The sequence below is a fragment of the Crocodylus porosus genome, unplaced genomic scaffold, assembly GCF_001723895.1.
Source record: "Crocodylus porosus isolate Cpor-Errol unplaced genomic scaffold, CroPor_comp1, whole genome shotgun sequence".
In the NCBI taxonomy this organism is placed as follows: Eukaryota; Metazoa; Chordata; order Crocodylia; family Crocodylidae; genus Crocodylus; species Crocodylus porosus.
Window position 1 is genome coordinate 71,954,603 of NW_017728943.1, and position 23,694 is coordinate 71,978,296.

Genomic DNA, 23,694 nt, shown 5'->3' on the forward strand with positions numbered 1-23,694 from the left:
GGGCTCCTGGGTTAGAACCCAGATGACGTGCTGGCCATGTGTGCTTTCCCAACTGAGGTGGAGTGAAAGTGCTTCTCCTTCCCAACAGCCTCAGAGCCAAGTCCCCAGCAGGTTTGTCTTTCATTTCTCCTGCCATCCCCTCCACAACCTTCGAGGCTAGTTGTAGTCTTGCTAACAGCATTGTACCCCTGGTTTTAACGTGTGTAACCAAGACAAAAAAAAAAGGCTCTCCACAAGTCAGGGCTCAGAGAAAAAGATAAGTTCCATTCTCCCAAGTTACTCCTAGGCAGGTGACCGGGTCCAAATACTTGCTGCGGAGACAGTTTTCATATGCCTTTATTTTGAATGGTACAGGATTTTTACAGGCACCGTGCGTTGGTGTTTCAGACCAGTTCAGATTTTCCCTATATCGCCCAATGACCGAAGGAGAAGTGAGAGTTGGGGGTGGGGAGGAGAATCTCTCACAGCTACAGTTCCAGCCTCCAGAAAGGCATAAGACATCCAGGGAAACAATCTGCTTCTTTCGAAGCCGCAAAGCAAGGTTTATAAACAGACTTAAAAAAATAATAATACACATATAGGAGCAACTCAAAGCTAAAAATACAGCTATAAACTGGCACGGATCTATGCTGCCACTCGGGTCTTTTCCCCAAAGCTGGAAAAGGATGTTTTTAAAACTAAAAATACATTTAAAAAAAGTTTCCATGCATTAAGTCTTAGTGTTTTGTGCAATTAAAAAAGGAATGAAAATAAATATAACTTAAAAAAAAAAAAACTTTTCCATGACACTAATGGAACAGAGGCGAGTCTGTAAGGCACTTCCATATTGGCTATTCTAAGCAGCCTAGGAAGACTGGGCAAAGCTAAACAGTGCAACCATTTACAACTGTATCAAAAGAACTACAGACATGTGCCTGGTGAGATATGAACCAAGAAAATCTTAGCAGATTTTAATCTTCATGAAAGACGCTTGTGTTCGACTGCAGAACAATTGATGGCTACATCGTTCCTGCATTATCGTTGCAGTGAGAACCTCCCTGACGTAGGAAGCTACACCCATTTGACCATGGCAGACAGTCTCTAGCGCTGCCACTGGGGAAAGAGATGAGGCAATGACCTTTTGGAGTCAGGTGAGTGAGGGATTCAGAGCTTCTGTTGGAAGCTGCTCTTACTCATGGACAACAGCCTTCAGGATTGTTCATAACCTAAATGCAATGCCATCCTTCTGTCCTAAATCCCAGAGACCTCCAAGCTCCCTCTGATGATCAGAACACACCAGCAACACTCCCCTCCCTGCCATCCTGCCAATACTTGACCTTTAGCAAACCGGCTCCAATGCAAGCAGTCTGCTTAGTTCAAATGTTCCAGGAAGTTAAAAAATAGCCTCCACCCTAAATAGAGGGCTGGTTGTTTTCACAAGACTTGAAGGAGAGGCCATGTATGCTATCCAGTTCAGACAGAGCAAAGGGGAAAAAAAAGCTGAAGACCACCACCAGATTTAGTGAGCTGTGGCACGAAAGGAATGCCTTACCATCCTTACATTTTGTCATATCAGGCTGATGTGATCATCTTGAGAGCTGATTGACTGCCCTCTTTCTCCCCCGGTATGCACTTGTAGGCATTAGGTCACACCCACACCACCTCAAGGAACACATGTGTGTGTGTACTGAAAAGTCCCCTCAAGACCTGACAATGCAATTATTTTTTGAAGACGCAGGCAGGGTTTGACCTACAGGAACATACACCTCTGCTGCCTGGCACTTGGTAAATTTTAAAAGGTTTGTAACAAGAAGCCTGCAATAAAAAGTAAATCACGGAGACAGTCTACACATCACATTTTGACTGAACCAGATTTTAGGGGGCGTCAGGGTGGGGAGGAGAGAAGAGGTGCATCCTGGCAATGTTAACCTTTCATGCCATGGAGGAGAGCCCGCTTGCTAGTCAAAAAGCACACAATCAGCATTGAAGGCTTTAAGTGTCTCTGTGGTTTCCTACCACCACTTTCACACTTCCTCACTGCTGTCTTGGCCCTTCAGGCCCAGGGTGGGCCAGCTGCCCCTGCTGAGGAATGCTAGAAGCTGCTCCTAAAATGGAAAAAAAAAAAAAAAAAAAAAAAAAAAAAAAAGAGATCATTGGCTAAGTTGAAATCCTTCTCTTTTTGTCTGGCCCCAGACCACTGGTTCCATAACAGTCCTCACCAGTGCCAACTCAGGAGCTCTGAGCTAATGCCTCAGACCTTCATGTGGCATCACACTGCCATACCACTAAGCCATCTAAAGGCATTTTCAATTGGAAGTTGAGGCTGGTGATAAAACTTCTGCACCTGACATTGTGGCTGCACCTCCGCAGTTAGAGGAAACTCATCATCCAGCACAGGTAGGTCAGCATGGACTAATACACACATGCCAGACTTGGCCACAGATAAGAAGTAACCTTGAAATCCAAGTGGCCACTCTCAAATGATGCCCTGATCCCAAGCAGATAATAGGATTTCTCAAGTATAGAGAAAAGCTTAGATCTGCTATTACTAGTTACTCCCACAGACTCCATGCAGCTAGGTTCCTACATTAAAGGATATTAGTAAATAACTAAATTTCTCCCACTTGGCTGCTCCTGCCTTTTCCTGCTCCACGACCTCTCCGTTTGTTCTTCATTCCATAACCCCTGAACACCTGAAATGGCAGTCTGCAACTGCCTTAGCCTTGGCTACCTTGAAGATAGTGTGTTACCAACACCTGCCACTGGAGGGCAGCTGATCATTACAGATGAACAAGTACTATCCACCCTTCACTTGACTGAGCTGCCTGATACCTGGAAAGGCATTAAAACATACACAATCTCATGAGCTACAGAGTTCATCACTTACGACATCATCTTCCTTCAGCTGGAGAATGTATCAACTGCCTAACCTTTCACTAAATAAACCTTTGTTAAAAACAGATGGAATAAGAACCAGAGATGCTACAGAAAGAACATGCATTTGCCTAGCCAGACTGACCAGAGTCGTTATCTTCCGGTACTGAAAGGGAGTAACACAATTTGCTTCTGTCTACTGCACAAAGCCAAGACTTCAAGTTTAGCTTTTGTTCTGGCGGGTGACCTACATATTTACACAACTAAAAAAAACCACCTTAAATAGGGAGATTATAGCTTTAAAATTGGAGGGGTTTGGAAAGTGTCTTGTAGTGCAGTTCGGAAGAGTCAGTTTGAGGGGCAAGATTCTGGGTAGTGGTGGAGTTGGACGTATGGCTTTAATGCAGGTCCTCACTTTGTGACAATTCTGTCAGGATCTGAATGAGGTTGTCCAGCCCCCAGAGGTAGCCATCCTCTCTGTTCCCTTCTACCCAGGGCACATTGTGCTGGAGGACTTGTCCCTCTGGCAGTGGTGTGGTTTTCCCAAAGTCGATCATCCAGACTTTGGCCTGTTCTTTTTTATCATGAATGAAGAGCAGGGAGCTCCCAATGACCTGCAGAAAGAAGACACCAAGTTATTCATGCTCCAGCTTTTCCTTAGACACATGCCTGCCCTTCCTTATAGCACCAGTTTTAGGGCCACACTTTCAAAACACATTACCTAGAGGTGCACCTGCAATACTTCATACAGGGTTTTTGCCCCATGCCAGCACAGGACATGTCATCCAGTGTAAAGGGTCCCCATGGGCCTGGAAATTTGGCAGTGGTGGGGAGCAGTGACAGCATTTATACAAGGAATTTATCACAGGCATACCATCTAGTCTGTAGCAGAATAGCCAAAAATATTTTTGAAGTCACATAAAACTTTGGCATTCTAAACCCATACACAAACTTCTGGACTAATTAAAAATTGATGGTTTTTATCTAAAAACCATCTTTAACCTCATCAAACGTACTAAGTTTAGAGCGTTTTACATCAGATCTCCATAAAGACACTGACTGGAAAAATAAATTAAAGCAACAGATTTGAGAATGGATGCAGATTTCAGAAAGAGGAGCTTTTATGCTGACTATGCTACTTCCCTTGGGCAGGATATAAAATGAGATTAAAAGCTGTACAACGGTTAGAAACAGATCAAGCCAGGAAATGTTACAATAGAGAAAGGCAAGTTCTACCTCATGGCATTTAAAGAATGGTGACATCTCCAGGGTGGCACGAATACTCTTCAACCGATTAAGGTAACTGTTCTGGAAACACAAAGAAAAAAAAGTGTTATGGCCAGTTTAAGCAAATTTCAAGCAAGTCACTGGACAGAGTCAGTGAAGCATACATGTGGGATTGTTATTATTGTGAATGTCTATACGTTCACTGAGAAACCCTTGATGGTCCCCTTACCAGCCATGGAACACGCCTATGTATTTTCCTGACCCAAACAGAAAAGCTAAATTAGAAATATTCTGATGTGCCCAATGCTGGACAAGCAAACTGCCTGCCAGCTCTTCCTTTAATACAGTGGTTCTCAACCTTATTAGACTGGAGGCACTCCTTGATAGACTCAAAGTCAGCCCTATTTTTTGACTACAGAAAAATAGAGCAATTCTTCTGTTGCAAAAAACTGAGAAAGACCACAATAGGTCAGAATGCTTTTGACAGCACAGATTCCTGTCTGGAAGTTTTGGGTTTAATCTTGTGAATTGTGTTTGTATGCCAACAGTACTAACATTGCGTGGCACCCCATGACACCCTTGAAAGGATCTCAAGGCACCCTGGTTGAAAAATCACGGTTTTAGTATAATTTGGGTAGACAGTTCATCCAACTCCAACTACGATGGGAGCTTGTGGGGTGCAGGGGAAGGCAAGGACAAGGCAGGATGGATTCAAGAAGCCTTGACAACAGGATGGATTAAATTCAGTTCTCATTAGCTGTACTCTAGAATGGGGTCAGGATGGTTTGAAAGACCTCCATGTCCTTTGGTGTACAAAGGAGCAATTTGCACAGCTTTGTTTACTGAACTAAGAATCTATCCCAATTAACTACTGTCAAAGGAAAGTGCAAGTTTAGACATGCCGTTTAGAGTCATTAGTGTGTAGACTTTATACAGCAAGACCTAAAATGGACCTCCCTCAACACAGTGGGATCTTGGACAGTCAGCGTAAAGTGTTTACAGTTAAATAGTCTAATCTAGCAACTCAGCAGCCAGATTTGGCAAATGCAAGATATAGCGGTTTGCCACATTCAGACTCGGATGTCCACCACAGATAAGGGAACCTGGGCACCTTGTTAGATCATGCTTTCCCAGGCTACCCTGTAAGTTCCTTTAGGAAGGAAAACTCTTCACCAGCCATGCAGGCAGTTGCCATGGTTAAAAACCACATGGAAAATGTCCATTCCTCTTTTTCTGCACTACCCTCAGCCACTGTAGATGAGTTTTACATCCCAGAGGTGATGCCTTCAGCACCTCTGCAGCAGACTTTCCCTTGCCCAGAGCAGCCACCCCAAGCTTATGCTTTTGCCTGTCCTGTGATTTAATATCTTACCAGAAAGCTACAGGCAACAAGGTTCTTTGTGTTGTTATAAAAGCCAGCCATGCAATCTCCTTAACCTCTCCCTACCCTGGCAGCTCCACCACTCCAGGAAGTGGTTTCTCTTTGCCTCTTTTGTGCTATTTTAAAGCATGCTCAGCAGAGCAGCAGAGGGCTTCATCCGTCTGTGGTCCTCAGCATTAAAGCAGTTCACCAGCAAGGCACGAGTCCGCAGAGAGAAGCCCCATTCTTGCACCTGGAAGACACTTGAGCAATGCCCTCCTGACGCAATGGATGACTCACCAGAATGTTACGGTTCCCTTTAATGAACTCTCTGAAGGCCTCTGTGACTTGTTCCTTTGTCTTTGTCTTCTTGAAGTCCCTGTTTACAGTGCCATCTTCATTCTTAAAAGAAGGAGAGAGAGAGAGAGAGAGAGACTCAGAGAGAGTCATGAAAGCTGCCAGTCAGGGAAAAGAATTTGTGCTTTTAAACACTACTTTGTGCATCTTAGGAGGATGTGGACCAGCCTCTTAGATTGCAAGGCCAGAGGAGGAGAGGTCAGGATTTAAACAAGTGTCACTCAAGACAGGTTAGAGGGAGACAACAGCCAGCACCTGTGTCCTTGCTTTATGGAGGAAACCAGCACAAAATCTATACGCCAGGAACCACTTGAGGGTGGCTTGAGAAGAAGCAGACATTTCCCAGAATTTGTAGCATGGTCTTATTTGAAGTACTAAAGCAGCTTGCACAGAGCAAAGCTATACCAGCTCACCTCTACTTACCAGAGACATAGCCTATTTTCTCCCTCTAGAAAGTCTCAAAAAGTGATATGACAAAAGATGAAGGAGGTCAAACAATGCGGTCTCTGTTCTACAAACAATTTGGTCTCCTTTCCACTCAGCACCAGCTTTCCACCCAGCACCCAGCTCCTTTCATTCCAGCATCAGATGAGCAGCATTGCTACTTGGTCTTCACCCCAGCTTCTCATACTGTATACAACCCAGACTCAGATCCAACCCAAGATGTCCTCCAAGTTGAGCTGTCCTCCCTCCAACATCTGTCCTTACACAGGAGAGTATATAGTCCAATCACTGAAAGCCAGATTCCAAGAGCCTTCCACCTAATGGTGTCTTACCCCAAGAAAAGTCCTGGATTTAGAAGCTAGTCTTAAGTGTGCCTTAGGCATGCAGCTGTATTTCCATAATCTAGTTCTGCCGTGATAACAACTTGTTTGCGCACAATAATTTGAAGGGATGGAAGCCGGAAAGACATCCTGTTAGTCTAGGGGAGATGAAGGAAGGCAGTACAATGAATATCCTGCCCTGAAGATTGAGATGTCAGGGGATCCCTTTCAGAGTCTGCCCAGTGAGTGCACTTTGTTGAGCACAGCTCTTGGCACACAGTACTCCCATGAGGCAAGATACTAACTGAAAGCAAGGCGGCCTCTGAAGTCAGTCACAAATGGAAAGTGAAGCACACAGATACCATGCATTGAGCTGCAGAGCTCTGCAGACTGTAAAACAGGGTGCTGGAGTTTATCTGTAAATGATATGTATGCAGCTCTAAAGGCAAGGTTATGTATGGTTTACAAATTCAAACTTCCAATTTGCTTTTAACACACACCTTGACAGAATCATTACACACGCACAAACGTGCACGCATAGAAGGTGGCACCCAAACAATTGCCCTAGCTTAGGCAGCTTTATGTATGCACAGTGGAATAGGTCTCGGTGCTCTGTAAACTGCTTCTTGAAGGTGCAGGTTTGGGAGACATTTATAATACATAAAATCCTGGATGGTCTGGGACTCAAGGGCAACATATGTTCTCAGAGGACCTACTCTACTATAAGAGACATGGACAAAGCAGCTGTGCTGATTGTCTATAAAATATGGGCCCTCAGAGAGGAGAAACAAACTTTTTTACTGGAAACTACCTTGCTTAGAGACTTGCTTCCCCTTGTGCTCCAGCAAGAGACAGTTTGGTGACTTCCAGAGCATGCAGGCCACATGCCAAACTTTGGTTAAGTATTGTGACCAGGTCCCCACTAGGGAAAGGATTTTTGTTGTCATCAGGGGTAGGACAGGCACTGGCCCTGTTTAGCTGACTCCTCTAGGGTTCTCGTGCTTGTATTATGTGCACACATTAAAAAGAAAGCTGCCTACATGGCTGCATGAGTCACACAAGCCCTTGTGCTGTGGTCTGGAAACATACGCTCACCCCATCCCCTGGGACAGTTGACATCAATGTGGGGAAGGGCCACAGCAGCACCATTGAAGTCTAGTCTAAGAAAGGGAGATGCATGTTTATAAGTGGAGTCTGATACAGAGTTCATAGTTAAATGAAAACTGTGGATGGTCTTTGAGATAAGGCATGACCTCAGCTTCAATAAAGCCATCTAGCATATTCACAATGCTGCTCCCATAATTACTCCCCTTGGGCGATTTCCTTGACCTGCCAGATGCTGCTGTTGTGCTTTCAGCAGGCATGGCATTTATAGGTGCTCTAACCCCAGGCAGCTAAAGTTTAGAAAGAAGAAATGTGAAGGTGGTTGATAAAGCCAGAGCAACGAGGCTTATCCTGCCCCTTCACTACATCAGCGCCAGCAACCCATTTTTGGCCCGAGGTAACCTTTGTAGTGCTCAATTCACCAAGTTTTTTGGCAGAAGCCCAGGAATCCTACTCAAGCAAAGGTCAGGCCCTTTCTAGGAGGGTTGTTGTGCACTGCATACCATAGGACATCATGAGATTTTCCACAGTCTAAGAGTTAAAATAGTGAATCTAGACACCTCATGCTTAAGCTCCTTCCCAAATCCTGGTCTATAGAAATGCCTCTAAATCATTACAGAAATCCTTTATACAGAGCAGGGGATTTAAGGAGAATCACAGCAGCTGGCCCACATCCTTGCTGCAGCACAACAGTTAATTCTTTGGGCCATGGAGGCATCACAGTAGACTAATGAAGAGATAAATGTATCTGTTCTTAGTGAGACAGTTGAAAGCCGCATCAAAAGAGTCACTTTGGCAAGCTCCATATAGTTTTACAATTTTAGCAGTATAATACCCATCAGTCAGGGAGTGACAGCTGTCGGAAATAGGTAAAAGTTTGTTCAGAATAAGGGCTGATGGCAGGACCTGGCTAACAATGCATGTGTCCACTGGAGGCAGCAGGAAAGAAAAGGAGTTTAAGAGAGCTGGGAAGTCAGAGAGACAGAGAAAGAAAGTCTCTTGCAGCTGGCCGGGTGGCCCAAAAGTTGATCCTGTGACTGGATTGGACAGGGTTGGAGAGTGTTTGGAAGTGACTGAGCAGAGGGAATGGGATATGTGACAGGATGAGCTTCATGGCAGCATGATCATGAGGACAGAGGTTTTGTATTGGGCAGGTGGCTACCAGTTTTCTCTCGCAGACTGGGTTAGGTGGAAGGGCCTGCATGAAAGGGAAGATTCGGATTCAGCCTTATTGAATCAGGGACAGTGATCCAAATCAACTAATTGAATCACTGTCCCCGATTCAGGCCAAATCCAAATTGAATAGAGCCCGCTTCACACACCCCTAATGTTCAGAAGTGCTTAAGCAGCTTAGAAGCCTAAGTCTTACTTGATTATCAATTAAACGTAGTCCAAGTCAGTTAGGGCTGGAGTTGAGTTTGCAGTAGATACAAGCAAGAACTCTACTCCCTGCCACGCACAAGACCTTTTAACTTAAGTGTGCTGTGGCTTTTCATTGGAGCTGGCCGGCCTGTCAGGGCCCATATGCCAATGTTCTGGTTAATGCAAACTTTCAGTTGCTGAAACCACCACTCTGTAGTGAATGCAAGCTGGATCTGTTCAGCTGCTGCTATTTCTCTGATGCTATTCCACAATTACTTCTACTGTCCATGTTCTTCAAAGGGGCAGGCACGTTCTCCCACAATTTGCTGGGAAACAATTCATAGTGAATATCAGTTTGCTGCAAGGCAAACAGTGAAATGTATCCATAGCAGTCTCAGGGTGTGGACAGTCAAACAACAGTACCAAGGTAAAAGGTTTTGGGGGTACAGAGGAGGACAGATTGAGAAAGGCCCCCCTACACTTTAGCCTCAAAAGCTCAGTGATTAGGCTACTCACCTAGGAAGCTGGAGACCCAGAGTACCTATACATGTGCCCAACACCTGCTCCAATGAGTTCTTATTAGAATGCATTGGAGCAGACTCGATTACTCAAGTCTGCTCGAATGTGCTAACTGGCACACTCCAGCAGCCTCAGCATTACAAGTATTCAGCATCCTCATGCTTCAAAATGGCAGTGGGGGCACGCTTTAACTAAAGGTCTAATTAAACCACCCCCCACACCAGAGCACATGTAAAGACGCCCCCAGGTTCTAGCTCTACCCTAACCTTATCCAAAGGGACTTGAACCTGTATTTTTGACTTCTCTTACATATGCAGGACTCCAATGTAGGCACACATCCAGAATGGGTGCATATATATACAGCTGAGTAAGTGTGCATTCAGGTGGTCACCTACTATGCGTGCTTAGATTTTATAGAGAAGTAAGGCTGGAAGGGACCTCAAGAGAGCATCTAGTCTAACCAGGTATCAAACCTGTGACCTTATGCATCTCCATTGCAAGGATCTGCAGCATCATTACCTGCATGTAAATGCCAAAAATAACACTTATTCAGCTTAAAAACTGCCAGTTAGATGCACAAAAGAACTCAGAATTCCACCTAAAGCATAGGCACTTTGACCAAATTACTCCTTGTCATTAAAAGGGAAAGCAGTGCACGAGAGAAGAACCAACTTCAAACCAATTAGGACCAAAGTCACCTAGACAGGCTGCCTCTAGAGGGCAGTTTTAAACTGTTAAGATGGAGAGAGATAATTAGGCACATTAGTCTGAAGTCAGGCAGAAGGCACCTTTGAACCAGTTAGTCTCCAAAGTGGTACCCTGCCCTGCCTTCTTAAAATAGTTAAGAGCAGGTAGCCATTTAATGCTTTCATGGACCACAGTGGTCTTTGAAACATGAATAAAGCGTGCAATGTTACAGAGGACCTCTCACACAAAAAAGCTTACCTAAGGCAAGTAAACTGGTGAGTCTGACTGCACCTTGCTATAACTATATAAGGGGTATGGCTGAGGGAACATTTGCAGAAACAAGAGAAACAAGTTTGCAGATTTTGCAAAGAAGTGGCTTGAGTCAGAAGAGCTGACTCAAGACTTTTTAATATCCTTGAAGTTTAGAAGGGGTCCTGATCCAGTTCAGCTCTGGAGCTATGTAGTATATTGGGTGCTGACATGGCCCAAAGCTAAAATTCAGGCAAAGATGCCACTATTGCCTGGTTTTTGGTGGAGGCAACAGCTTTACACAGTTCCATCTTAGATACTGTAGTGCTATGAGCTAAGCCCAGAGAGAGTGGTGTGTGCTCTTTACAGTAAATCCAGCTACAGAAGCTTCCTGCTGCTAGGGGGGAGCTCACAGGAGGTTCACATTTCTCCATTCCTCCTATGTGGTTTTTCAAATAGGCTCTGCAAGCAACGGATGGTACAGTACAGAAGGCAGGTTAGGCAACCTCACCTTGATCCCCTCGATTCTGAATCCCAGTGTTGCTGTAGAACTGATGGTCTCTCTCCACTGCATGTATCGGGGTTTGGTTACTGCTCGCTGGGCATTCTCATCCTCGGTTGGAGCATCTGGATCTACTTCAGTCATCTTCATATACATGTCCTTCCGCAGGTTCGGTTTCTTCCGAGCTTTTGTTAGTTCCTCTTCCAAGTACGTTCTGTCAAAGGGGTACAAAACTTATTGATGGCCTGAACATACATTAAGGTCCCGGTATATGGTTTTATGGTTTATGAATGATAACACTGGTGAGGGATGAAGTGCACCACTAACTCATGAGTAAGATCAGGGATCAGGTCCTTAATCTTAGCTACAACGGAAGCTTTCAGGTACCCTCAACATCCACTGCCTTCACTTGGAGCAGATAACACTCAGCACCTCCCAGGATCAGGCCCTAGACAGTCTGTTTCATGTGGGCAGTGCCCAAAGAATCTCCCCAACCTCTGTAGTCTCACTCAAGAAATATAAAGCCCCAAAATCTCAGGGTCTGCAACACTGGAACAAACAAGAATCAGACTCTCATTCTACATCAGCAACCCAAGCTAGGATGCCAGAGGAGTCCAGCATCTTCCACTCACACATAGGAAAAGATACAGAAGGCAACTGTTGAGTTCACAAATAGGGTTTTCACTTCTACTCCTCCAGCCACCATTTGGAGCTCTGCCCAGCTTGCAAACATGCCCTAGTCATGGTGAATCATAGAAAAACACCACAATTCTGGTGTGACCCCTCCCCGCTCCCTTTTCCCGAAAGTGCTGCAACTTATATCATGTTCCAAGGGCAGGATAAAGTAGCACTGTTTTTGCCATGTGCAACAGGACAAGGAGAAAGACAAAGCTCATTCAGCCTCAAAGACTTGCCATGCGAGGCACTGCACAGTTAGCAACAGTCCCTGCCCCAGAAAACATGTATCCAGGATAACCAACACCCAGGGAGTAGTTAGCCACAGAGGAGCATAAAGAGACTGACATATCTATAGATCTATATAGAGATCTATATATATATATATCTAATTAGACCTACTTCATTGATCCTGCTCAGTTCAGCACCCTGTCACACATACTTCATATATTCTAAATTTAGAGAGGATTCAAAATGCATTGGGATAAAAATCAGACTAGTTCATTTAAAGCACCTGTCCCAGAGGACTGACTGTGCTCTCCAGGGCTCAAATTATTTTCCGACTCTTGGGGCAGGGGGGGTCCTGCAGTGGTGGCAGCTGGAAGCTGGGAGCTGCCACCTGAGCTGCTTAGAAAAGTGCAGGGTGGGCCAGAGGCTCTTGTCTTTTACAGTGGGGGGCTGAGCCCCCCCCCCCAGCCCCTTGTGTTTCAAACCCTGGTGCCCTCTCCCATAAGCTCTGACAGCTAGACAAGCAGGTCACACCAGAGTCAGATCTGCTCCTGTGTTACCTACTCAGCTTTGCTTGATAATCTAAATGGGACTTAAGTACATTAAAACAGCTCATCTCCAGACCACTAATCCCCTTTCAAGACAGATTAAACCAATTTGGAATAGGGAATCTGCAAAGTGAGTTCATCTGGAGTAGTCCACCTTGCAATTTACACCCTACTTTATTCCAGATTATTTTTCCAATTTAGATTATGCCACCTCTGTGAGAATTTCCTCATATGAGAGGCCTGCCCTGCTAGATACCAAGCACTACTTGCAGTATCCATATCCTTTCACTTCCTCCTAACCATCACCACAAAGACCAGCCTTCACGCCATTCAGCTGCAACTCTGTTCAGGACCACAACAGCCCAATACTCTTATCTCCTAGCTAGTCTTCCTAAAAACTTCTGCCAGCCTATGCAGGAATGCAGCCACTGAGATCATCTTCCTTGACCGGCTCCTCCTTTTCAAGTCCAGCAAGGTCAAGCTTCTTTTAAATCACCTTGAAGAGCATACATGACAACTGGTTCAATTTTCCAATTCTCAAAAGTGCATCGAACAAGGATTACATCCAACCATGGTTGACATTGCCCTAAAGTAGAAGGAAACCTCTCTTGACCTTTACTTGAGAGGGAAGAGCTGTTTTTCTCCCCTCTGGAAAGCTGGGGCCAGACGACTCAAGATTGGACAGCCTGTTTGGAATACTGAGCAAATCTGAACAATGACTTATTCTCATGAGTTAAATGAAGCTTTCAAACTGTGCTCTGTCAACTGATTTTGTACTAGAAAAGTTGGCTAGGTTCAAGGAAAGAGAGCGAGTGAGTGAGCTACATCCTGGCACTTGGCTGTCAGCAGCATCTGATGTTCCCTTTGAGAATCAGCTGACATGTTCAGACTTCTGCTGAAATCTAGTGTTTGCCTTATACCCTTCCCCACCTCTTTGCCACACACAGGGAACCGGACTCTCCCAAGAAACAACAAATGAGTTTGTTCTAATTCCTGTAAATTACAGAGCAAATTGATGAGAAAGTGTTGAACAGGTGTTTGCCATTCCTGAAGGGGGGAAAAAAAAGGAGGGGCAACTGAAGGAAGGAAAAGATGGGCTGGAGTCTATGTGTTTCTGGGCATCAGACATGTTCAGTTCTGTAGGATTTCCTGGCCTGGTTCCTGTTTGTCTGAAAGTCTGTTCTCCAATAAGACACACGCACAGAGAATTTTACCCTTGCTTTGAGGTTTGGTCAGTTAACTCAAACCAATACCAGAGACAAGCTGAGGGTAGGTAGGAGGTAGCGACATATGTAACACTGCATTGACTGCTGGACCCCCAGACTAAAAAAAGGCTGCTCCCTCAAACCCCAGTGTAGACAAGGGTAGCAGTGAAGGGCTAAGATATCTCTTGCTAAGGACAGAGTTGAATTTGTGAACTACTTTCTTTTAAGTCCACCTCAAAGGCAGCCTCCACCATTTGCTGAATTAAATTAGGTCAGCTCGGGAAGAAACTATGCAGTCAGGAGTCTCCATGACCCCTTGCAAATCCCACTGTGACAGTCTGCAGCCCTAACTCAAGCTCTATATAGAAACTCCTACTCCTTGCAGGTCCATTCATGGCATCCTACAAAGCAAGCTATTGCTTATGAAATCTTATGCCCCTCCGAATTGGTTAGTCCGTAAAGGTGTCACTGTGCCTTGCTTTTAAGCTCTAAAGCAGTGGTTCCCAATCTGTGGTAGATGTACCATTGGTGGTACACAGACAACCTGTCAGTGGTACACATTAACAAAACTTATTATAATTACTTTATATGACAAACATTTGCTGGTGGTATTGTTTTAAATTGGTGCACAATCTGTCAGAGTTTGGGAACCGCTGCTCTAAAGGGAGCCATTCTCCAGTAGCGGAGAGAGTCAGTGGATTTCACCGTTTACTGCTTCTCCGACAGAGATCCTGTACATAATATCAGACCTTAGTTTTCCAACTTAAGGGACTTCCATCTTCTCCTTAAACCTTATACCGATTATTCAGCTCCCTTTTCTACAGCAGTAATAAGCATCACTACAAAACTACACAAGAATCTCAGAAGATTTTTTTTTCCCTACACTAACTTGAAGCCCCAAGTCCCATTAAGTAGTAAAGCGTCGATTTGATCAATTAGTGACATAACAATGCCTTTGGGGAGGTTTTTTTTTACCTATTTTTGTAAGCATTGGAAGCCACCCAGGTGAAAAGCAGATGAAATTCAGGAAGACAACACTTAATTACCACAGCTTGATTTTGGCCAGGAAGAGGTTATTCTTAGTGTCAGGGATATTTTAAAAGCCACAAAAAACATAACAAAACACCTTGGCTTTGCTTTTCCTTTAGAAACAGTGTGTGTCCTAACGCTCTAGGAAAGCTGCTTCAGGCCTCACTCAGGAAAAGCACTGTCTATCAACACCACAATTTCCAGCTTATTTTATTTATTCTGGCTTATTTTCCAGCATGGTTTCCAGGTCCCAGCCCTGCTTGTAGAGAGGTCTTGTCAGAACGAGAGATAACAGTGGAAAACCTTGCTGTGTCCCTTCACTCCATCTCTGCTATATCCAGAGAGCAGCTTCCTGCTTAGGACAAGGCAAGGAGCTCTAAACACATACTTGACTCACTATCTCAAGCCAAGTGCAGGGGAAGCAAGCTAGAGAAACTGTATGGAATGGTGTTTGCACGTTCCCCCCCCCTCCCGAGACCTAACCAAGCCAAGCCATGTCATATCTTTCAGAGAAAGCATCTAAATCACATGGTGGATATCCTCAAATTCTATTGTCTCTTTTTAAAAGCTCAGATGAAAACGATAAAGGGCTCTGGCTTAAGTCAGCATTGTGATTTCGCAGTGGGTGGAGTAAGACGGCAATGCATTCCTATATAGTTGTGCTACTCAGAGGGCTAATTTTTCTTCACAGGGTAAAGAGTACACATAATCTTCATTTGTGAATTCTCTTCCCTCTACTTCTCCCAAGGTTTAACCTTCTCCAAACACCAGTGAGTCACAGGTTTCAGTCTGAAAATGTCTAGAGAAAAGTCTGTGTTGGGTGTAGCCATATTGGTCTAAAGACATAGGCAGACACTTCCCCCGCCTGAAGAAAGGGGTTTGTACCCGAAAGCTTGCAAAGAAGAATTTTTTCCAACTATTTTAGTTGGTCTAATAAAAAAGATATCTGATCTCTTGCCTGGAAAAACTTCCCACCGTCCAGAAGAAAGCAGGATAGCTTCCAACTTGGAATAAAAAAAAAAAAAAAAGGTGTCAAGTCAAACAAGTGCTCTCTTCCTCCACCCACAGCACAGAAAAGAGTACTCCTGCAGAGACAAACCCTTTTGACAGGCATACCACAAATCAGCCCTAAATCCTCCTTGAGTGGCACTCTGATCTCCCTCTTCTGTCCAGTCTGCTGCTCTGCCTTCTGCCCCATCTGCCTGTCCCCTCCCTTATCTATCATATGTCACGCAGAAGCTTCCTGTCACTTGTGCTGCAGGTTGCACATCCCTGGAGTACTCTACCTTCCCTGTGTTCTCTGACTGGGGAAAACTCTCAGAAACACCCAAGTCTGAGGAACAGCACAGGATAACTCACAGGTCAACCAAAAAGATGGGTCTTATATTTTGTGATGCCATATATTTAAGGAAATGGACGTGATCCAAAACTTCAGAGAGGTGCCAGACCATGATGCACTTTCCATTCCTTCAGCTGGGACCTATGCTGTCTATGGGCCTAAATTCTTTATTAGCTACTAAATGTTGCTGTATATTTCATGTAACTTATAATGCGGTTGGACTTTCAGGGCCTGAGTAGCTATTATGATACATAGATGGTTGCAGAGTTTCTTTATTGTGAGGGCATGTAGAGGTCTCCAGGATGAGGTACTGGTTGTGCAGTACATATGCACAATAGAAACTATTCCTGCCCGAAGAGATGATAGGTGGATTCATACAGCAAGGAAAGTAATAGAGAAATTAAAATTGCACCTAGCAAAATAGAGAGCAATCACAGCACAACAATGGCACAGTCACTTTCAAAACCCTGCCCTAGGCTTTAAGGCTAAGGACAGACAGTCAAAAAGCCTGAGGTTGAATCAATTCAATCCTTGCAGGTTAGTCTAAACTATGTAGACTGAATCCCTAAAAAAAAAGTGAACAGACGTTCACTTTTGATTCTGGAAATGCAGCCACATGCCTGCTGTAGCCCAGGCCAGAAGCTGGGGGGCACTAGAGCATGCCCTTCCTGCCTGTCTGAAGCAGACAGCTTGGGTCATGGCTATCCCACCCACCTGGTGAGGAGGGGTTTGTGGGAGATGTGCAAAGCATCCTGGGATGCTGGGGGACGGTGAGTTAACTTGAATGTCTATGGGGATCTGAGACAGAAAGTTCAATAAACTGATTTAATTTAAATCAGTTAAATCTGACACTACATCCATCCAGGTTTCTCTTAAACTGGTTTGAGAAATTTTTAAAGTAGTTTATGGGCACTGAAACTTCTACCGTGTTATACATTTGAACTGGTTTCTGATCATTTATACCAGTTTATGTGCAAATTCTATCCCTAACCTAAAAGGTATGTGCTTTTCTCACCAAGTTGCTGTTTAATTTTAATGATTTCTTTAGTGCACCGTTATAGATGTTTTAACAACAAAAAATTGTACACACCTCAGAGTATTGCACCTCTCCCCCCTACATATATGCCACTAGCTCAAAAAAAAAATCATGTGCAAGTTAGCCCACGTAATTTTGCCCACGCACACACAGCGAGCCAACTAGTTCATCTCATGGGACAGTGGGACATGCCAGTAGTTCTGAACCAACTAGAGGCACTCCCTGAAAAATGCCAGCTTTTAGTTTTTATTCTTTGTCTGCCTACAGAAAAATAAATAGTGCAGCTTTTCTGTTGCTAAGGACTCTGAAAAACCACAACTACGGCTTCCTATCTGAAATCTTTGGGCTTACCCTATGAACCATGTTTGCACACATTGCAGTGCTAACGGTGCATGGCACCCCGCAGCACTCTTGGAAGGATCTCAAAGCACCCCAGGATGCCATGGTACCCTGGTTGAGAACTAACACTAAGACATGCAACCCCCTTTCAGCCTGACAAGCTGGAGGCTGATTGACACTAGCCAGGCCTACAGGTTACTGCTGGTGCACGCACTTTTTAAAAGGAAACAAACTCCCATGATCTGTTTGACAACTATGTGCTTTTTTGGGCAAAACATCAGTTAACCTGTTCAGAATGTTTTTCCATTTGTTCATGCAGTAACTTGACTTTACTCCCCGTCCATGCTGCCAGAGTCCAATCAAAACAGTGTCTATGAAGTAAGACCTCTCTCAGAGATGCTAACAGAAGCACATGAGAACAGTTACTAGAGCAGCAGATAATAGGAGGAACAATATTTAACTGTCTCCCCAGGTAACAGACTCTGTTCCCATTTCCTTCAAGGTACACCTCAGGCCATGCTGGAGCAGGATATGTAGCTAGCTTGGAGATTGCCAGCACTCCCTTACCAATGCCTTCACCCCTACAAAGGAAAGAACAGTTCTGTTTCTGATGCAGAGGCACAGGAGGCACTTAACAGGGAAGGGAAGGAGGGGGGAAATATTGCTCTAGCCAACAAGAACTATCAGCTTTTTCAGAAAGAACCAGTCTCCACTACATCTGAGATGTATTTCAGATCCTGATCCCCTCCCTCCCCCAATAACTAAGCCAGCCAGATCTGTGCAGTCTGTCTGGGCTGCAGCATAACCACTTGTGCACCTGATCCTGCAACCCTTGCTCATTTCAACCTTTGCTTACTCATTCCCACCCCTCCATCCTCCCCAGTCAACAGGATTTGCCATGTCTTTAACGACTAAGCAGCTAAACGTGCAGGACTGAAGTTAAATACTTCACAAATGGGCTTCAAAACAAGCAAGAACAATAATGTCCAAGAACCTTGGAGAAAGAATGCATACATATCCTATACTGCAGACGTGAATGTACTAGCAGGAGGAAAGCTCTTATACCTTTCCCTTACTTTGAGGTCAGATGTGAAGCAATGAGAGACTGAAGAAGACATACTGAAGAACTAGCAGTGCGAGCAGCGATGAAGGTCTTGACACTAATGGACAGGGCAACTTGAATAAACTATTCCGAGGTCCAATGCTTTACTGGGACATCTTCCAAAAAGTTACTGGTTGCAGCCTATTCTTGAGTGAGCTAGAACAGGGCTGTCCAACTGGTGGGCCACATGTGGTGGCATACAAGGGATTAATCAAGGCCCCTAGGCTCCAGTCTGGCTGTTGCTCCCCACCCCACAGCTCTGCCTGTAGAAGCTGCCAGATTCTCCAGACTCCGCGCACTTCTGCTTTCTGCACCCATCCCAGCCTGCAGCACAGTACAACACAGCACCAAGCTGAGGGTGAGGCCAAGGACACATGGGTATATAGTACAGTGGAGGCGGAGAGGGAGGGGCACGTCTGTGTGGCGTGCAGCCTGTGGTCTTCCTGGGTGCGGCCTGTGTAGCATGTGTACCCCACACACCTAGAAGCTGGACAGCTCCAAGCTAGAATATACTCCACTAATATAAAATAGGAGAGAACAAGGTTGTTCTTCCCTGAAGAGATGAGTGCAGCTCCATAGTTCTTTTAACCATGGAGCTCAACATGGCTGTGTGATATGACTGAAATTCTTCAGTCATGACATGCGATGTCTGACTGCTGATGACAATGCTACTCCCTTCCTCATCTTAAGGGAGTTTGTCATGGGAACTCCTGGGCAAAGCTTCATGGAGGCTTTACCTACTTGCCATTTTAAAGCTACTTTCTTTCAAGGACTGCTATCTTACCCCCTAAAACTCCTGCAACATGTCACCCCAGCTTGTAGATCAATGCCTTCCTGTAGCTGGGGGAGCACAGTAGACTACTTCCTCAAAAGCTGCCACCCCTGGCCAGCAGAATAGCAATGGGCTATTGCAGCAAACTAACACAACAGTCCCTGCAGCTCTCCTTCCACAGTACACCAGGAGATCATCAGGCTGAGAATATAAAGAGCCTGTCATGCTGCTGCTAAACCCACGTGACCTGAGTAAGTCATTTAGATCCAGGGAAGCCTGTTTACACCAATTTTTATTTTGGATATTATTTCCTTCCAGGATTAAGCTTGCTGCAAGTTCTGTACTTTCAAAATTCAGCATCATGTTCTTCCTACAAAGACAAGGGAATGCAGTAACCAGTACTCACCTGACTCCCATCTTGCAGTCCATAACACAGGGGGCGTCAAACTCAGCCAGCAGGTCATCCATCTGATTGTACCGCTCCCCATCCTTCATTACATCCCCATGATAAGCAGGAACAAAGGGCTTCAGGACATCATTCATCAAGCGGTCCAAGCAGCGCTGCTCGGATTCACAGTGCTTCTTCAGTATCCTGCCATTGGCTGCTGCTTTGAAGCTTCCTGCAAGACAGAAGACAATACAAAACTTGCCTTAGCTCTGGAGCAGGACACCTTGCCAGGTGGAGGAAGACAGGCCAGGAATTTCAAGTCTCCTTCCCCTCACCTCCCCACCCAAACAATATTTTAAAAAGGTTAAACACTCAGAAGTGCTATGAATGGTTAACAAACTTCTACTGATGGTTTTATTTAGTGTCAAAGGCTAATGATCATCATTGCTGCTAGGACTAATTCACTCCCACTTGAGGTTTTAGCTAAAACTCATTACAGTAATTTCCACTGAAGATTAGTCCTGTTTAGAGGACTCCATCTCCTCTTCCCCTGAATCACTGTCCTTAAGAGCTGGAACGCTCAGGAACTGGTAGGAGGAGAACTTAACATCACCTCCTACCTTCAGTCAGTGGCAGGGTTTGAACGGAGGTCCTCCATGAGGAAAGCACAAACCTCCACCACTTGACAGACATGAGTAACTCCGAAAGCTGGCAGCAGTGCTAGGCAACCATCTACTGTGGAGACTACATTTTACAAGCACAATATGCTAGAATTTCCTTCACCTCTACTTTGTGCTATTTAAGCTCAGATGCTCCCACAGCCCTGGGCTTCCCTAGAGGCTTAACAAATTAAACACTGTGAAATTAATTCAGAGACAATTTAGGCCAACACAGCTAATGAGCTTAACAGTCGAGAAACTGCCTGATGTTCTGCCCTTTCATTAGTTTCATGCTCAGGAGCATCTCCTTGGGCTTTATATAGCACAGCTTGATGTCCCATACCTGCATGACCCGCCAGTTGGATCCAAGGGTACTTCTTCTTGAAGGACATAACAAAGGGGGACCACTGCACCATATTTTTGATCTTCCGCCATGATTTGCTCTGAGGAAGGGGGAAAGAAAAGAAGCCATGGAAGTGAATACAGTGGGTTTTTGCTACCCAAATCCAGCCCAAAGAACACGTTAGTGTAGTGCAGTTTTTTAGACAGTGGAGAAAACGTTAAAGGCTGGAAGGGAAAGGAGCATTGGGGAACCTTCTCCTGTTTTGTCCCCATCACCACTGTGCCAAGCCAAATTACTGGGTATCAACTCCCAACCCACCACTTACGTTGAGGAGCTACCTTGAAGTGAATGGAATCACTTTTTTCTGTGGGATAAGCAAGATCAGAAAATCAGGAGAGTCCCATACAGCACCAGTTACTAGATATCTTCTCCCTACTCCTCAGAGCTCTTCTTTGGGAAAGGGCAGAGTATTGCCTCATTCCTGAGGTGCAACCATTACATTCAAATTTGAGGAGTCAAGATTTTTCATGAACTCCAGAATTTTTACATGGATTTTACCACTTGAATCCATCTAAAAGTTATACAAAAAGCTTATTTTTATTCCCCTGTGAAAAACAGCTGCTTTGGTCAACACATTTTGAGTCCGTTTTAAGCAAGCGAATAACTATACTGGAGAGGACAGTTCACCTCCGACGTGGAATTTGTTACTAGATAGATTGCACACTGTAGTAATGTAAATCCTTCTGAGGGGCTGTATTCAAACCACAGAAAAGCCACATCCAAAATGTGAAATCTTTCCTGAGAAAAGTTGTTTTCCTTAAATCCATTCAGTAGGATACACAGCTACTAAAAAAGGCAGAGGTATTTCTTCTTTCAACACTGCAAGACTCTACAAACTATGCATGCAGGCAGTATGCAACAGGGACCATGGAAAAAATCAAATTGCACAGAATGAGGCAAACAGGGATTTTCTCCTGGACAGTCGCAACTCACTGAATCCAAATTGGATGTGCATTTATATTACCCTCTTTTGCACAACCTGAAATGCAATAATTCCACAAAGCTAAGATCATATCATACCCTCCTACTATTTGCAGAACTCCTATTTATCTGAAAAGGATGTCTGACAACTTCATCAGCTAAACCCTTTTCTAGGATATGTGGTGCAGTAAAGTCACAGGCAAGAGTCAGGCAGCTGGTATAGTAGCTGCTACTGTAGTTAGAGGAAATTTTATCTGGATGAAGCAAGCTGACAGGTGTCCATTTCCTGAACCATCCAGTTGGTAATCTCCACTGTAGGAAGCTACAGGGCAGGGGCTCCAGAGCAATCATGAGATTTGCAGAGTGCCAAGAGGATGTCTTCGCAAGACAGAAAAACCTTGATTATCTGAAGGGATGTCCTGTGTTTTGAGACAACAGGCTCTTCTACTCACTTGGAGAGAGATGATGTCCTACAGCAGTGGTTTTCAACTTTTTTCATTTGTAGACCCCTAAAAAGTTTCAGAGAGAGGTGTGGACCCCCTTGGAATTTAAGTGTGGGTATTCGCATGCTTTTGACTGATCATAATCATCTTTTGCAGACCCCTTTGAAACAGTCTGCAGACCCTCAGGGGTCCATGGACCATAGCCTGAAAACAGTGTGATAGGGCAATTAAGTGTTAATGCTAAATGTCAAAGGTTCAAGCAGTCTGCCCTGGGTTGGTAAGGGCCAAACGTTTTGGCAGGGGTGCCACCAATTAGACCCACACCCGTCCTCAAGTGCCACTCTGATCCCCTTCCCTGCTTGATCAGCTGATCTGTTTTCTGCCCTATTTGTTGCCCAGTTTGCCATGTGCCACCTATGGTATTCGTACCGCATACTGGCCACTCCTGCCCTAGATAGTGCCATTTGGGGCAGACGCAAGTAAGGGTGGTACAGAGCTGCTCTGCCTCCTGGGATATCTGAGGAATGCCTTCCCAAACAGCCTATGGGCAAGAAAGAACATACCACCCTATACTTTGCACTGGCCTCCTGCAGGACAGCAAAGGCACGCAGGGCCTGTTCCAGCCAGTGTCAGGCACAAAAGGAAGGATCCCTGTGCACCGTCTCCTTTCCCATCCCTCACCCAGGGTTTATGTTGGTAACTGTCCTGGGATTGAAACTGTTAGCCTGCTCTTTGGATTGTTTGCAGGACCAGACCAGAAGCTTGGCAGAGAAACGTCTTGGAATTAGATCACCCAGGGCATCCCCCTCTCCAGCACTGTGTTCAGGATTGTTTTGTATTTGAGCTGTAGCTATGCCAGGTTGGGTCAAAGATGCAGCAGGCAGCTCCCTACCTGACATGGGGATGAATGTTTTATTTCCATGTAAAGTGCCAGAAGCTATGCACTTTGGCTGTTCTTTGTTCTCCCTTGGCAGACAGCACCAGGGGTTTTCCCCTCCTTTTGTTTTTAAATAGCACTCAAGTTCTGACTGATGTCATTTAAGAGAGAAAGAGAGAGACTCTAGTCTCCTTGGGAGTTCAGGCTCTAGAGCAATGTGACCCAACTCGTCTAAAATAGAGAGAAGGAATCCTCCCACCAAACAGAAGCATAAGTCACTCAGGCCCAGGATGGACGCCAAGGCAACGAGTGTTCTCAAGCCAAGATTTTGTTTTTCAGTGGTTAGAGGTTTATAGCAAAAAGCTTGATGTACTTCAAAAGCATAAGCAAAAAAAAAAAAAAAAAAAAAAAAAAATGAAGCTCCAAGACTACTGCAAGCCTTCGTGATCCTTCCTCCAGCTGAGGCTTTCTGACGAGAGGCATGCTAATGAATTTTGCTCTATGGATTTCAATTTCCCTTCTTCTATCAGACCCCAAGCCAAGAAAATTAAGGCTTTTAACTCCAGGGAAGGGTTAATCTCTTGCCCCTGGCAACTGTTCATGCCAAGTGTAGATTAGAGGCCACTGAACCTATGGAGTGAACTTTCTATTGAGTTGAACAAGATAAGAATCCTAAAAAGGCAAGGAAGCCAGGTTGAAAAGTAACCAGCCTCAAGCATGGCTACAAGAATCGCAGCACATTTACA

General features: G+C 44.8%; 1 protein-coding gene across 1 annotated transcript in view; it reads right to left on the bottom strand.

The window, feature by feature from the left end:
* Positions 1-318: 318 nt before the first annotated feature.
* Positions 319-23,694, bottom strand: part of ITPKB (inositol-trisphosphate 3-kinase B) — a gene marked incomplete at its 5' end in the record, with an annotated part of 92,693 nt that continues 69,317 nt past the window's right edge. Inside the window, 7 exons of the mRNA XM_019548583.1 lie at positions 319-2,084; positions 3,269-3,467; positions 4,090-4,161; positions 5,741-5,842; positions 10,994-11,198; positions 19,664-19,877; positions 20,648-20,747. Of these exons, the coding sequence (XP_019404128.1) occupies positions 2,014-2,084; positions 3,269-3,467; positions 4,090-4,161; positions 5,741-5,842; positions 10,994-11,198; positions 19,664-19,877; positions 20,648-20,747 (963 nt within the window). The remainder of the gene's footprint in view (positions 2,085-3,268; positions 3,468-4,089; positions 4,162-5,740; positions 5,843-10,993; positions 11,199-19,663; positions 19,878-20,647; positions 20,748-23,694) is intronic.